We start from the raw sequence: 14,785 nt of genomic DNA, 5'->3' as shown, positions 1-14,785 counted from the left end.
AGCCACTCGATGCCATCACATCCCACCTGGGGAGAGGCACATCCTGCCCAGGAGGGGCTGGGGACAGACAGGAGAACTCACTGGTGCAGCAGGAGCAACACTTCCAGAGAAAGAGGAATTCTCTCCTGAAAAGGTAAAAATTTACACATCTCAGAGATCCACAAAACACGGAGGTGGGATAAACATATAATCATCAGCATCATCCCTGTGAAATCCTGGTGGATCTGGGTTAGATTTCTCTGTTAGAGAATGTACAGCTCCTTCTGATCAGGTGGAAATTCTCATCTGAAGAGGCTTCCAAGTCTCTATCACCAGACTGTGAAACTATGTAAAAGCAGGCAAGCAGAACTTGGTTATTCCTGTACAATGAAAATATCCACGGTGTCTTGCATGTGGCTGGCAGGAAAGGGCCCTGTCATCCCAAACCATCCCCCAGACCTGCCACGGGACCCCCCAGAGACACCACGCTGGGGCCCTTCTGAAAATCTCAGTAACACTTTTTAATATACAAGAATCAAAAGTACAGCAGTTTTACAATGTAGGAAAATTTCATACATACTATATAAACAACATATTTACATCAGAAATCACTAGGACAGTGGCATTTCTTTCACAAATATAAATTAATATTAATTACTGTTTTTAGTCAACAGGTTTAAAAGTCCGTATTTTTACAGTAAGAGTCCTTCTCTCCCCAGAGGGGAGGCAGAGGTGGGGAGGAAAAGGGTGAAAGCAGAAAAATATTTTTGTGTGCATCACAAACCGTTCACACAAGGACTTCAGCACTCGGTTCCGTGTCCATTTTGGTTGGGACCACATTGCCTGTCCCCACAGCAAGTTTTGGTCTGCAGGATTTCCACCATGTGAACTCATTACTTTACACCATTTCCAAAGAGGTCAGGCTGAAAAACTCTTTTTTGTGTGTGTTTTTTTTAATTGATCCACAGCAAGTTACTGCTTTTTTCTGCAAAGAAGCTGGAGGGAATCCCACAGCTGGTTAGGAAGGAAGAGCTGTACCAATGCTGACACAAACAGCACAGGGAAGTTTATGGCTGTGGATGTGTTCCCTCCGATCCCACTCCCGTCCCCGTGATTGTGTTTGGTTATGGTCCCTATGCTGAGGGGACATAAAATGCATAAGACTGTGTGTGTGCGCTCAGGGAAGACTTTATCCCAAATCTCCTGCTCCAGCTTCAAGCAAAACCCAGCAAAGACTCACCCATCGTGAGTGGACATGGTGTGACTTCAACACCAGGCTAAAGTGACAGCGGGGACAGCTCTCCAGTGAATATGGGTAAAGCTTTTGCTGTTGCACAAGAAGGAAATCCCAAACAACCTCGTGCCTGGAACCTGGGATAAGCAGAAACCCCCACATCTCGACACAGAAAATGCCTCTTGCTGGGATCCAAAGTTTTCCTGCACCAGCCCTCACCCTGGTTGCCTTTGCTACACGAGCATGCCACGAACTTCCCACCATGACAGCCCCGCACCGTGACAAAAACAGCAATTCTCTTTGCCCCTGCGAGGCTGCCTCCATTTTCACATTAAAAGCTAATACCTCTGAAAGAAAGGACCTCTTTGTTGAATACCACAGCCTGCAATCACAGCTTAGTGGGAAATGTGCTCTCTCCACACCTCCCACCCCTCCAAGGGGGACTGTGGAAGACTTGCCTTCAGCTCGCCCTGCACAGGTAAACACAAGTGTAACACTTTACCAGGGCAGCAAGTGCCCCTAAAGAAACAAAACTGCCCTGAATTCGGTGGAAATCTTGCAAGATAAAAACAAAAGGGGAACAAAACACTTCCCATGTGTCCCCTTAGAGCAGCAGGATGGGGAGGAGTGATGGCAGCAGATTTCCAGGGATATACTGCATGGAGGAGTATTAGTGTCAGTTTGCATGCGCCTTCCAAGGCACTGGCTGGAGTCAGGAAGCCAGCCCTGAACACCCATCTGCCCTCAGTCTTTTGGGGAAGGGACATCACAGCTTATTAGAGTCAAATACTGGCATCTTAACAGGAGGCCCAGCTTCTGTGCCCCACCTAACAGGAGTCTGGAACTGCCTGGTCTTTAACACTGAGCTCCGGGTGGTGATGCAGCCCCACACACCACGCTCGGGAGCCTTTGTGGTCTCCAGGGAACTCCAACCTGAAAAATAATCACCCAAGGTGCTTTTGGCCAGCAGGATGTGCATAACTAACCCCTCTCACCACACCAGTGTTCAGGCTGGACACTGGTTTGCATCAAGTGCTGTGGTTTGAATACTTGGAGTGTTTGCCCTGAAGTCCACTGAGCTGGGCTGCACATTCCTCTTTTCCCTCTGCCGTGCTGGGCTCTAAGATATTTGCTCCAAGGATCTTTATTGATCAGTCCTGAATTCCTCATTCTCTCCCTGCTCACTGAGGTGCTAAATCCTCAGGTTCATTTCCAATTTAGACAAACAAAAGGTCTATAAATGCAGGTACTTTCAGCAATTTAGAGTCACTGCTGACTGGCAGGAAGGTGACCATTCCCTAACAGTGATCACTCCACTGAATTCCTATTTCACTTTGTTCTACCATCCCTTATCTTTCACTTACAGTAAAGGTTTGTGATCACTGCTTTGTGAAGTACAGAGAGAAGTGATTTGCCCAGAGACTTTAGTGCCAGGCAGGTTAGGAGTTCCAGGATCCCCAGAGCCATCTTTTCATCTTGCATCTCCCAGCCAGCATCTGTTAGTTCCTGGAGCATCCAAGCTGCCCATGCCAGAAGAGAAGGGTTTTGTTATGAATTCCTGAGCCCTGTCCACTGAGAAATACTGTTCTCACAACAATTTCTTTCAATTTCTTCTGCTGGTTAGAAGTGAACTAAGCCTTTGCTAAGGATGTTGGCCTTTTTTTCCCAGCTCCCACTTACCCCCAGAGTCAAGATTTGCCAGTTCCAGCTCTGGAGATGGGAGGAAGATCTCCCCACCTCTTCTGTTTCAGGGAACACAACAGCAATCAAAGCAGAGCCAGTTTCTTGAAATGGATAAAGACATGAAAATGATAACGTGGTCAGGAAAGTGATGGATTGTCACCAGCATGGCTCCAGCTCATTTGGAGTCACTCTGCAGGGACATCAAGTCCCTCTTTCAACCAAGTTTGGCTGCTGAGGGACTTTCCTGTCCCTCCTTGAACATATCCTCCCATAGCCCCATGCTGATGACATACAAATCCCAGCCCAACCAGTTTATCCCCAACCAAAGCAGCATCTGTCATGTAACATCAAGTCAGAGCAGGCACACAGCCTTCTGCACCATCCTAAGCAGCATCAATCTGCCCTCTCCTTCTGAGGAAACACTGGCTGGGGAAAACTCCCTTGGGTCCATTGGACTGAGGAAAACAAAAACAAAACAACAAACGAGGCAGCAAGGCTGGTTCCATGACAGACCAGTTCAATGGTAAAAAAGGGGAAAGGAAATGGGAATCTAAACCAGAATCAAGAACTAGGGAAAATCTTCCTCCACCCACTCCCCCAAAATCCTCCTTGACCCAGCCAGATGATAGCAGCATGTTCAGAGTTTCTTGTTGCTGGCTTGGAGAAAGCAGCCACCGTCGCATCAACCCCGGTATTTCAGACGTGTGCTTCGCCCTCTCGGTCGCTTCACGCTTTCCGAATGTTCCAGTTATAATCTGGATTGTTTTTCTGTTCCAATGACCTATCCAGAGGTGACCTGTGATCAAGAGGTGACTTGGAATCGTGGGGGGATTTCTGAGAGGGGGGCGAGCGAGGGTCCGACACGGCAGGGTGGGCTGGAGGGAGGGGCTGTTTGTAATCCCCCAGTTTGTCTGTGTGGAAGGACCGGTAGTGGTCCGAAGGTCCCTGGCCATGGTATCCCATGGGCGGCCGGTGGTCAGACATCCGCCGGAAATCCTGCTGGTGGTAGTTCTGAGGCCTGAAGTCGTCGGACCGTCGGCGTTTGGAATCGTGGTGGTGCCTGTGCAGAGAAAAATGGGTGGAGATCAGCTCCGCAAAGCCACTGAGGTGAGGGCAATGCCTTAGGTTGGAAATGGGTGTGTGTGTTCTATTCCTATCTGTGGAGCAGTTATCTTCTGTTAACTGGACAGTTTATCTCTTCCACAACCAATCCTCCCTCCAGGAGATCTCTTCTGTTAATGGGCCAGTGAGTGCCCCTGCATGGCTGATGAAATTACATCACCCCATTGTGAGATGCTCTGCCCAGAGGGATGAGCCAAGCATTACTATCTAGATATAATCAGAGATTTGGGAGACCACAGGCAGCCTTTTCCATTGGATTCCAAAAGGAAGACCAGACCCATCTACACCACCACTGCACTTTCAGAGGAAAACTCCACCCTTCTACAGGATCCCTGCTCCAACAGATCCACACCTGTCACTGCAGGAGGGCTGCAGCCACCATTTCAGTCAGACTGCTACCAACACCCTGACCCACAGGGTGTCAGGTCGTATTCTGACCCTGTCAGTGTTGTTTTGTATTACTGCATTATTTAATTATTTTTTTTTTATTTTCTTCCCTAATAAAGAACTGTTATTCCTACTCCCATATCTTTGCCTGAGAGCCCCTTTGTCGGAACTCAAAATGTCCCTCAGACATTTTTGGAGGTCCCGGGCCCAGGTCAGAAGCATTTGAGACCTTGGCAGGCAGCTGCAAACAGCTGTGATTTTGAGTTTGAGCCATGGAATGATTTACCAACTTTGCATGAAGAACAAGAAGTCACAAAAGCTTAGATATTATAGTAGAAGTAGTCACAAAGTAGAGGGAAGAATTTTTTAGTGCTGTACAGGGGGGTTTTAATACTTGTACATGGGGGTCAGAGGTTTTAAGATGGAGGGATTTGGGCCTGTCCTGTCATTCCTCTTTCTTCTTCCTTACCTCCATGTTTTTGGTGATGTTGGCACTCACAGATTGGTTTAGAGTAGAAAAGCACCATTTAATATAGGTAGTAGGTATTGGGGAAAAATTATAAACATTTAACATGTAACGTACCATATAAAAGATAGCAGCAGCCCTGGGTGGGGGGAGAGAAGAAGACAGGGGACAGAGAAGATTTCAGGGGGGTGTGTGCCTCTGTCTGAACTGGTGAGCAAACCACAGCAGCTCCAGAAGAAAATCTTTTAGATAACTTGCAATAAACAACCATGAGACCGAACAAGAGACTGCTGAGTTTTCTTTGGAAGCACGGGTTGGAGGAGAGATTTTTCCACCACACGAAGCCACCCCGCGACCTAGGGTGGTCTTCGTCACCCCTTAATTTCAAAATTCTAACAATTTGGAGGGAGGGGCTTACACTTTCCATTTCAGGGGAGGTTCCTGCCTTCCTGTCGTTCCAAACCATCGCTCACCTGTCGTAGTAGTCGCGGTGGCCTCTGTGGTCGCGGTCGCTGTTGTACTGCTCGTAGGGCCGCTTGCGGGACAGGTTGTTTGGTCTGTAGTTGCCGGAGCTGCGGTGGGGATCCCCCCGCGACCGCCGGTCCCCGTAGTGGTGGTCCTTGTACCAGTGCTGCTCGTACTGGTGGTGCCGCTCCCCGCCCCACATCTGGTTGCTGTTGCCGCCGTAGTTGAACTTTCGATCCCTCTGCCAGTCTCCTCGGTCTGCCGTGAGAAAAGAGCAACCTCTGAGTCGCTTTTGTGCTTTGGTTTCAACCCATTTGCTTCCCTGAATTGTCCAAGAAATAACAGCTATTGGTGCCCCTTTAAGTTTTTCCTCCCTAAACAATGTGGGCCAAATTTTATCCTTTGAATATCTTTATCCTATCTCTTTATCATCCTCACAAATCTTATTCTGTCCCATTCTTACGTTCTTTTCCTCACTACATCACCATGTTTTCTATCCCAGCAGTGTTCTATCCCAGTGCTAGTGTTACGTTCTAGCCCATCCCCTTTAAACCTGAGCAGTCACAAGCCCCAGAAGGATTTGTGTCCAGGAGCATTAGGTCAGAAGGGAAGGTTTCTCCTGGCTTGCCAGCGCTCACCTGTGTTGCTGAAATGTCTCTTGTTTGGATGGCCGTAGTTGTCCCGGGGGTGCCCGTGCATCTGCTGCTGGGTGTGGGAAGGGGGCATGTGGATCTTCTGGGAATGGGGATTGTGGGGCACGTGGGACTGGGACATCACGGAATCGCGGCTGGAGCCCGAAGGCTCCGGGCGGAACTGCTTCTTCATGTTGGACATGTCCTCCTTCTTCTTCTGCTCCTGCAAGGTGGAACAGAGGGATACAGCTCAGCTGCTCTCTGTGAGCAATGGTCTTGTCTGCCAGGCTCTGGATTTTCCTGCCTCTTCGAGGTGAGCCAGCTCTGTGCTCAAGGACAGCACAAAGCTTGGTGGAGGACAGGCACAGTTTGGCAGCTGTGCTTCTACACCTGATCTCTGCAGGGCAGCGTGCCCAAGCTTTTCACTCCACAGGGCAACTGAACATCACATGCCACACCAAACAATGCTTTTGCTTGGTCAGAACAGCCAGGACAAAGTGACCAGAAATACCACATGAAAAAGAAGTCTAATCAGTCTAATCAGACTGTTTAGATGTTCAGAAAATCACACACTGCCAACAACAACAAAGAGCACCCACAGTAAGAGGCAGAAAGGATTGGAACTTCCAGTGCAGCAACTTTTAAGGACAGAAATCAAAGGGAAAGCACTTCAGCTCTCACCTCCTCTTCCTGTGATCTTTTCTTATGAGCCATCTTGTAGAGTTTGTGTAGTTTTCTGGCATCAAATTCTGTGAATTTTGACACAAATATCCATAGGTTCCTAGGAGGACATGAACATTTTCTGTTAAGTGTTACAGCAGCAGTTTAACTGCCAACAGCTTCCAAACCAATATCAAATTCCTTCTACCCTCTCTGGAAAACAGTCTCAGCTCAGGACAGGATGATCAGGAGGGCTGGAACCACATTCTTCAAAGTAAAATAAAGAGGTTTGCAGTGGTTTATGTGATTTAGCTTTAAAATCAATTTTAATGAAACCAGGACAACTTGAAGAGAAAAAATTTGCCTGAGACTGGTGATGGAAGACCATCCCTGAAAGTGTTCAGAGTTCAGGCTGACTGGAGCTCTGAGCAACCTGGTCTAGTGAACTGTGTCCCTGCCCATGGCAGGGGGTTGGAACTGGGTGATTTTTAAGGTTCCTCCCAACCCAAACCATTCTATGATTCTGTGATTCTGCAGACTGAGTGGACCAGCAACCACAAGATTTCATGGGTTAAGTAAGAGGCAAATGGCATATCCATCCACAAAAAAAAACCAAAAAAAACCCAAAAAAACCAAACAAACAAAAAAAAACCAGCAGCCTCTGACTACCATTTCAAAATATCCTAGACCAACTAAAGAAAACAAAAAGCTCCCTCACCTTCTCCATAGCTTGATGTGATCCTGGTCATTGTAGGCTTTAAGGCACTCAGAGATGCGATCACCAATTTTTAGCAGGCAGTTGCGTGTGTGCTCCAGCTGTTCTTGAACTGTCAGTCCCTTGTCAGGCTTATCAAGTTGCTTCAGTGCTTTTTTTACTGGTCTCATCCTTTCCTTGCACTTGAAAGAGCAACAGAGAGGAGAAAGTGATTAATTTGGCAGAGGGCTCTACATCATTGCCCTAATCGAAAATAAGCTAATTCAGCTTTATCTGGCCATTAGGCAAGGAGAAATCAGCTATAAAATAACAAATTGTTAAACAAGCTGCAGACAATAATTAGTAGAAGACAAGATTCTCCCCACCTCCACTGTCCCTGCATTTTAGGAGGGAACAATTTGCTTTGCAAGCATTAATCACACATGGTCTGCCCCTGCACGGATCCTGTGGCAGGCAGAGAAGTGTATCCAAGCCTCCACATGCTGAACCAGCCACCCCAGCTGAAAGACTGCTCAATTCAATCCTGTCCAAGCCCATCTTTGGTCACTTTAATGCTTGCTTTTACCCGAACTGGCAGACATGAGATGAAAGCACCACGTTTTTCAGCCTGGCCACATCAACACTGCACACAGATAGGAAATCAGAAAGATTTTTTGACTGCCTGCCTGTATAGTTTGTGCATCACAGAAGGAAAGTTAAAGAAAAAGACAAAAAAACCCACAGGACCTGCAGCAAATACAGATATTTGTACTGAGAGAACTGCTTTGAAGAAGTGGTATTTCAGCCAAGGAGAATCTGCCATGACAACTTTTACTAAAAGGAAATTTTTACAACAAGCCTTGTGGGCATGTTTGCTGTGAGAGCATTTACACAGCTCTGCACCTCCTACAAGGTCACCCTCAAAACTCTCCTGCATTTCCTTGCTTGAAAGTGCTTCAGTGGCTCCTTGGCTTCTACAAGAGAGGGAATGTAAGGCTGCAGGGTGATCCATAACCCAGAGCTGCCAGCTGAGCACTGGGAAGTCACCAGCTGGCAGCACTGGTGGGCAGCTCTTGTCCAGGGCTGCCCTGCCCTGCTCCCAGATCAGCCAGAGGAAACCCCTGTGGGGCACTAGGGTGGGGGTCACACCCCAACACCTAAAACACATCCTTGGATGACATCTGAGCAAAGCCTGGCTGCCTCGCTGGGCTCTTGGCACTGCCCTCCCATTTCCCAAGGAAAATACTCACTATGCTGAATGTTTCTTGGTCCAGATCATCATCCTCATCTTCTCCAATGGGGATTGGCTCGCTCCCTGCAGTGATGTGGACAGGACCTTGTGATCTCTTCCCTTTACTTCCAGATTTGGCCTCGCCACCTTTAGGCTTTACAAGGACAAATTACACACATCACACAATGAGCTAGAATGGAGGATCCCCGGTGACCCAGCTAACAACCTCCACACCATTGTTACTGGCAGTTGCTAAACCTGGGCACCGTTCCTACAACTTTCCTCCCAAAATCTCCAACTGTTGAGCTTCAATGGCTCTGTTTAGCTTTACATCATCCATGAGGGAGCAGGGAGAAGTCAGAGCCAACAGTCTGGACACGAATACGATAGTCACACTCATGGGGGAAAACCAATGTTGAAGACTTGGAAGAAAGGTTAAAATAAAGAGTATCTCTCCCTTGCAAAGGATAGAGCTCAGGGTAGTCTCATGTCTACAAGGATCTGCAGCTTTATGTGATATCACTAGTTCTCAAAGCATGGCCTGTTCATGTACATTTTTGCCTATATGGCTTACCTGCAGTCAAAGACATACCAAAAATCACTGGAAAGCAAACTTTCCCCTACATAGGCAACAAAACTTCTTCGTTTGCACTTATGACCTTAGTGTCAAAACACACTGGGCATGTAGCACATACCTGTTCCTTGGACAGGTACTTCAGGTCATTATTATGGAAGCTTTTACCCCCCTTCCAATTTGCACCCAGCCTCAGGGCAGTTGTACCCAAAATTCAAGAGATATTTGAGTCTCCAGCATACCAGTGATGTTGAAACACTCATTCTGTTGAGTCCTGAACAGTGACAATGACAACTTACAGTCTTGATGGTGTGGACACTTGGGTCATTTGGGTGAGTTTAAATTAAAGGGGAATACAGACAAGGACCTGCCAACCCTGTGATAAATCACAGCTGGACAGAACTTTGATCTGAGTGCTCCAGGCTCTTTCCTTAGCATGACCATATCCATGTCACAGGGACAGCTGTACTTTAAAGGCAGCTTGACAAAATCTCTTCAGTTTTGGTCACATTCCATGAAGCTTTAGGACATACAGACTTTTCTATTTTTTATGGCAATTCAGAAGGGCTGAAAAAGGGATAACCCCTCACCCCACGGTGCTTCACTGATGTCTCTTCACATAGGGCCCTTAATGACTCCTAAGTCTCTCAGTTTGTCCTGCTCAGGGACTTCCCTATCATGCTGCTCCTGGAAGTACCACATACCTTCTCTTTCTTGTCTTTTGTCTTCTTTTTCTCTTTATCGCTTTCCTTTTCTTTCTTAGAAGATGTCTGTTTTTCCTTGTTCTCTTTGTTCTCTTTCTTCTTCTGTTTCTTTTTCACTGGGCTCTTGTCCAAGCCATCCTCCTAAAACATCAGTCATAGCACAAAGTTGGAGTCCCTCAACTCATGTACATTTTCTTCCATAAAACATCCTTGAAACACAGGCAACTTTTGAGGTCCATCCAGATTTACCCTCACACCTCTTTAAGCAGACATTGAGCCCTGCTCAAGCAGCTGCCATCCCCTCAAATGTGACAAAAGGGTATGAAAACCAGACCAGCCCCACTCTGACAAGCTGGCAAGCTGCAGAGCAACCCTGCTCTCCTGTGCCAGCTGCACTCCAGAACGATCAGCCCCTGAGGTAGATACTGATCAGCACACGAACAAAAAGCCTCAGACTACGAGCCAAACCACTCAAAGACTGAACGTTTTCTAAGCAACAGCATGACCTTGGTAAACTCCAGCTTCACCACGGGCTGACGTGCCCAAAAGGAGAGGGAAACAATTCTTCTTTCTCTCCTTTATAAGGGCAACAGGCTTTGTCCTGAGACAACCTTTCCCCTGAGTTGATGTGTGGGTGTTTGTGGCCATTCTGGGATGCCCCAAATCCCTTAAAGCACTGAGCTAAAAGAATAGGTGGGCAAGGTCCTTCTTTCACACCAATAGCTGTATGGGTGGTTTTGTGAGTTTGCCAGTCCTGTGGGAATTCACTCTTAGTGCCTCTGACTCCTGGGGGCTTTGCTGGGAATGCCTCCCAAGGAAGCACAGCCCAAGGAAACCTGGAAAAGCCACTGTTCACCTGGGCTGACTCACCTTGACTTCCCCTTCTTCTGACTGGTTGTCCGAGTGCCGAGGAGAGGAGAGTTCATTCCCATGTTCATCTTTGACTTTGGGAGCCTTGTTCTCTTTCTTCACTCGTGGTTTCCTCTTCTTCAGCTTGCCCTGGTAAAAACACAGAACAAGTCAGGGAAGGCAAACAGCTACAGCTACTTCCTGGGGACATTTCCCATCTCCTGAATATTGTGCAAACAGCTGCAGGTCTTGAAGGCTGGCAGGAAACCTGATGAGCCCAAATCCTTCAGTAAGAGCAGTAATAAGCTTTTACCCTTCTTCCAATTTGCACCAGAAAGTTAATTAGCATTTAAATGAGAAATACCACAAAGTAATCAGACAATAATTCCGTATTCCTTCATAGAAATAATGTCTGGGAACACAGGGTGTCTCCTGCCATCAGCCTATCACTCCCCCTGAAACCCTCAGAATTAAGAGGCCATATCTCACCTCTTCCCCATCTTTCATGTTTTCTTTCTTGTCCAGATCTTTTTTCAGCAGTTTCAGTAGATAATCAACTCGGGTCTGGAGCTGTTTTCCCTGAGGTTTTTTATCTGTCTCAACCGGTAGTATCTTTGATAAAGCAGAAAAAAAATATATACTCATAGGCACAAAGCTTGACAAAAGATTTACACATTAGCAGCAGCCCTTCCAGGCCCAGCAAAGGGCAGCAAATGCTGCACCTTCTAGGGGAACAAGAACAAGCCTTCCTTCCCCCTTCTCAGACTGTCCCTGTCTGGCCAAAGGCAAAGCTCCTATCAAGCAAGCATCCCCCCCCTTGGAATCCTGCAGAAGTTAAAGGATCCTAAGGCTTGCTAAGCCTTGCAAGCTTGTTATGTTCTCTTGAAGGAGAAAAATCCTTTACAAGCTATATTTGGGACCTCCAGTTGCAAAACTGAGTCCACTCGCCTTGACACCTCAGATTTGTTTGGGACAGCTTGGTCACAGCAGCCCAGTCACTCTGGTAACCTGAGACATTGCTACAGCAGGGGCACAGATGCACAATTTTTAGTGGAAAACAAGGCTGAAAGGTGACACTTTGTGGAGGAAATAGCTCAGCTTGCCAGCTAGGTTTGCTTCATACTTCACTGGAAAATGGGTGGCATGTTTCAGGCAGCTGTTTCCATTGCAAAATGCCTTTCTGAGCTCCACACATGGAGGGCTCTCAGGCAGAGCCTGATCTTTGCTAAAAGCACCAGCAGGGATGTCAGGGGAATGCTGCACGCTGGCAGCAAAGCTGGTGTGGAGATTCCCACTGCTCCTCAGCCCTGTGCTCCAGTTTCCACACTCTTTCCACCACACTGACACAACGGATGGTGGATTATTTTTAACCCAGATCATTTCAACATGGTGCCTGTAAACTGTTCTTGTGGGGATGACTGAGGAACAGAGGAACTAGATGGAGGCTTTCCAGCTGGCTGTGCTGCCATTCCCAGTCGTGTAACCATACCCTCAAAGCTAACACGGACCAGCCTTGACATAAGCAGTGTCAAATCTCTGAGAAATTATTTCCACTCAGAAATTCACACTCAGCTTCTTGTGAGATGCTCAAGGAAACATCATGTCACAGCCTCTTCTGTCCTGTGCATGGAACCACACATGTCAGCACTGCCATTTTCTGCCTGCATCATTTCAGTGTGGTTCACCTGGTACTGCCCACCAGACGACACAACTCTGCTTTCCATCGAGCACGCAACATTCCACGAAGGCCACTGTTTTCCTCATTATTATTGATCATGATTTTTGGAGTAGTTACAAACATAAACATCTGTTTATGGAGTAAATGAGGCATGTTTGCTATGAGCACTGCAATGGACCCAATGGAAGCAGCAAGCAAAGCCACCTACCTTGTCAGATAACTTCAACTCCGGATCTGTTTTAATGAGCTCCCAGTTTCCATAACCATGCTCGTAAATTCCCACTAACAAGCGAGAATCCTCCTCCACTCCCCAGTCTACATCAAAATGAGCAGCTTTGACACGGCACGTCAGGCGGTACCTAAAGGCATTTCAAACACGAGCTACTTTTAATGCTGTGGAGGATAAAGCAAATCCACACATCCAGGCTATTCTCTTTCCACTACAAAATCCAAATTCCCTGAGCCTCTTTCTGCATTGCCTACTTAGCCAAACTCACTTCTTCCTTTCCTCTGGGTCCGAGGGAATGGATTTGTGCAGCATTTCAAACTCCTCTTCGTGCTGGATGATGGATTTCACATTGACTTGGACACCAGAAATCTTGATGGTAGGACCTCGTCTCTTTCCAGGTCCCTTCCCTGCTCAGCAATAAAACATAACAATTAAGGGAACTCTTACAGAAGGAAGTGTCTCTGTAAAATGGCTTCACAGACAGTGATCAAGACCTTGCCTGCAACCTCTTATTCAAACATAAGGTCAAAAATATAAATTTTCTTCCACTAACTCACTTAAGATTTTCAATTTAAACACCTCCCAGTATAATTTTCTTAAAAATACTTCTAAGTACACTGGAGCTGTTGATTCTGCAGTCTTGGTCAGCTGCAACAGGCAGACCCAGCAGGAAATCCATCCCTGACTCTGTATGTCCGAACAAACAGCAAAGAACAGCCAGACAAAGAGTGGGTGGTGATTCCAGCTCTGGGAATTGCTAACTGTGGACTCAGCTTTACTGTGGAGTGCACAGCACCAGCTTGATTTCCAGTCTCAGGAGCAGATAAAATAAGATCTGCTTTAATTTGTGGCCCAGCATGCAACAAGCTGGTCACTTCAGCCTCTCCCCACAAAAACCCATGTCCAGCAGAAGCCAACAGACCCTAGTGGCACTGCCCAGTCTCATCAGAAAGCTCAGGGGCTCCTCTGTGTGGGTGAGAGCTGCCTGGCAGAGATGGGGTGGTTTAAGTGTGTTCTTATTCATTGCTTCTAAGTCACAATGTGGCCTCCCTGTCCAGAACGGGAATGGTTTCCTCACAAGCTCCATGGAACACTCCCAAAATCACCCTAACAGCGGCACACAACCCCCTTGCCTACCTTCTGCTGGATTTTCTTTCAGCTGCTCCTCGTATTCCTGCATTGCTGACACACAGCTGTTGTGGATGAGCTCCCCTAAGCGCTTCAGATCAGCCACAGACTTATCCACCAGCTCAGCATCCCGGGCAATGCACTCCAGCCTGTGGAACAGGGAGAGTTTTGTGTGTGATACAGCAGTTCTTCCCTCAATCATTTCCTATTCAATTGTGTCACAGCTCAGTGCTGTACAAATGTGAATGTATGAAACATGCACGAGTTGAGTTCGTGCAGGAAGTAACTCAGGTTTTTGTCTTTTTTTTTTTTTTTGGTCTAACAGCTGCAGTGCAGATGTAGCAAAACTGATCCAATCATGTGGATTTTTTAGTACTAAAGCAAAGGTGAGAACTGTCTCTCTTAGGGATAACAGGGACCCTCTGTGACTGTCCAGTATTCCCTCAGGCTTTTCCAGTGCCACATTAGCTCCATTTGATGGTCCAAAGCTGCCATCTGCTGTCCCTTTTGCCTGCCTGAAGTCAGGAACATCAAGACTCGCACGCAAGCCTTGTGTTTCATACCAGAATAGAACCAGCTGAAAAAGCACTGAATTTTTCCTATAATACATTTAGGGAACTCTGCCTCAGCCCTGAGACCTTTCCAGAGCCAGCACAGGGCCAGGGCTCTGCAGATCCACGTTTAAGGATGGTGCCTCTCTTTGTTTCCCTTCAGGAGGGACAGAGCATGGAGAGATGCTCCAAATTCAGTCCTGAGGCTAACGTGCATAGAGAAGCTTGGCAAGTGTTTTGGGCAGCATTTGTTGTTCTGACAGCTGCTCCCTCTCCTTTCTGGGCAGAGTGGGAATGCCCCAAGGGCAGGACTGTGCCAGCAGGACCCTGCTGTGTCACAGCTCAGCACCACGACTGCTCCAGCTGGTTTTTAGCCAGTGTTCATCAGTGCCCATCAGCAGAGACACCAGGGAGTGTACAGCAGTGCCTGGGGTCTGATGGCAGGGCAGAAAGGCTTGTGCTGCCTGTGGAGGTTGTGTCACACACCCAGAGCAGTGTGTGCCTGGCTGTGCTCACAAT

At 47.3% G+C, this 14,785-nt stretch overlaps 1 protein-coding gene across 10 annotated transcripts in view; it reads right to left on the bottom strand.

Annotated features, from left to right (window-relative positions):
* Nucleotides 1–476: 476 nt before the first annotated feature.
* CHD2 (chromodomain helicase DNA binding protein 2) overlaps nucleotides 477–14,785 on the bottom strand; it is an 85,430-nt gene continuing 71,121 nt past the window's right edge. For all 10 annotated transcript variants that reach the window (XM_085588893.1, XM_085588894.1, XM_077785926.2 and 7 more), the window contains 12 exons: nucleotides 13,725–13,864; nucleotides 12,856–12,994; nucleotides 12,567–12,717; nucleotides 11,170–11,292; nucleotides 10,702–10,830; nucleotides 9,832–9,972; nucleotides 8,573–8,707; nucleotides 7,347–7,525; nucleotides 6,650–6,749; nucleotides 5,975–6,191; nucleotides 5,345–5,594; nucleotides 477–3,956 (listed from right to left, as the gene is read on the bottom strand). In XM_085588893.1, coding sequence (XP_085445019.1) covers nucleotides 3,623–3,956; nucleotides 5,345–5,594; nucleotides 5,975–6,191; nucleotides 6,650–6,749; nucleotides 7,347–7,525; nucleotides 8,573–8,707; nucleotides 9,832–9,972; nucleotides 10,702–10,830; nucleotides 11,170–11,292; nucleotides 12,567–12,717; nucleotides 12,856–12,994; nucleotides 13,725–13,864 — 2,038 coding nt within the window. In that variant the 3' untranslated portion in view covers nucleotides 477–3,622. The remainder of the gene's footprint in view (nucleotides 3,957–5,344; nucleotides 5,595–5,974; nucleotides 6,192–6,649; nucleotides 6,750–7,346; nucleotides 7,526–8,572; nucleotides 8,708–9,831; nucleotides 9,973–10,701; nucleotides 10,831–11,169; nucleotides 11,293–12,566; nucleotides 12,718–12,855; nucleotides 12,995–13,724; nucleotides 13,865–14,785) is intronic.

The sequence above is a fragment of the Lonchura striata genome, chromosome 10 (assembly GCF_050655825.1).
Source record: "Lonchura striata isolate lonStrDom1 chromosome 10, ASM5065582v1, whole genome shotgun sequence".
NCBI classification, from domain to species: Eukaryota; Metazoa; Chordata; class Aves; order Passeriformes; family Estrildidae; genus Lonchura; species Lonchura striata.
The sequence above is the reverse complement of the archived record's forward strand: the minus strand, read 5'-3'. Positions and strand labels throughout refer to the sequence as shown.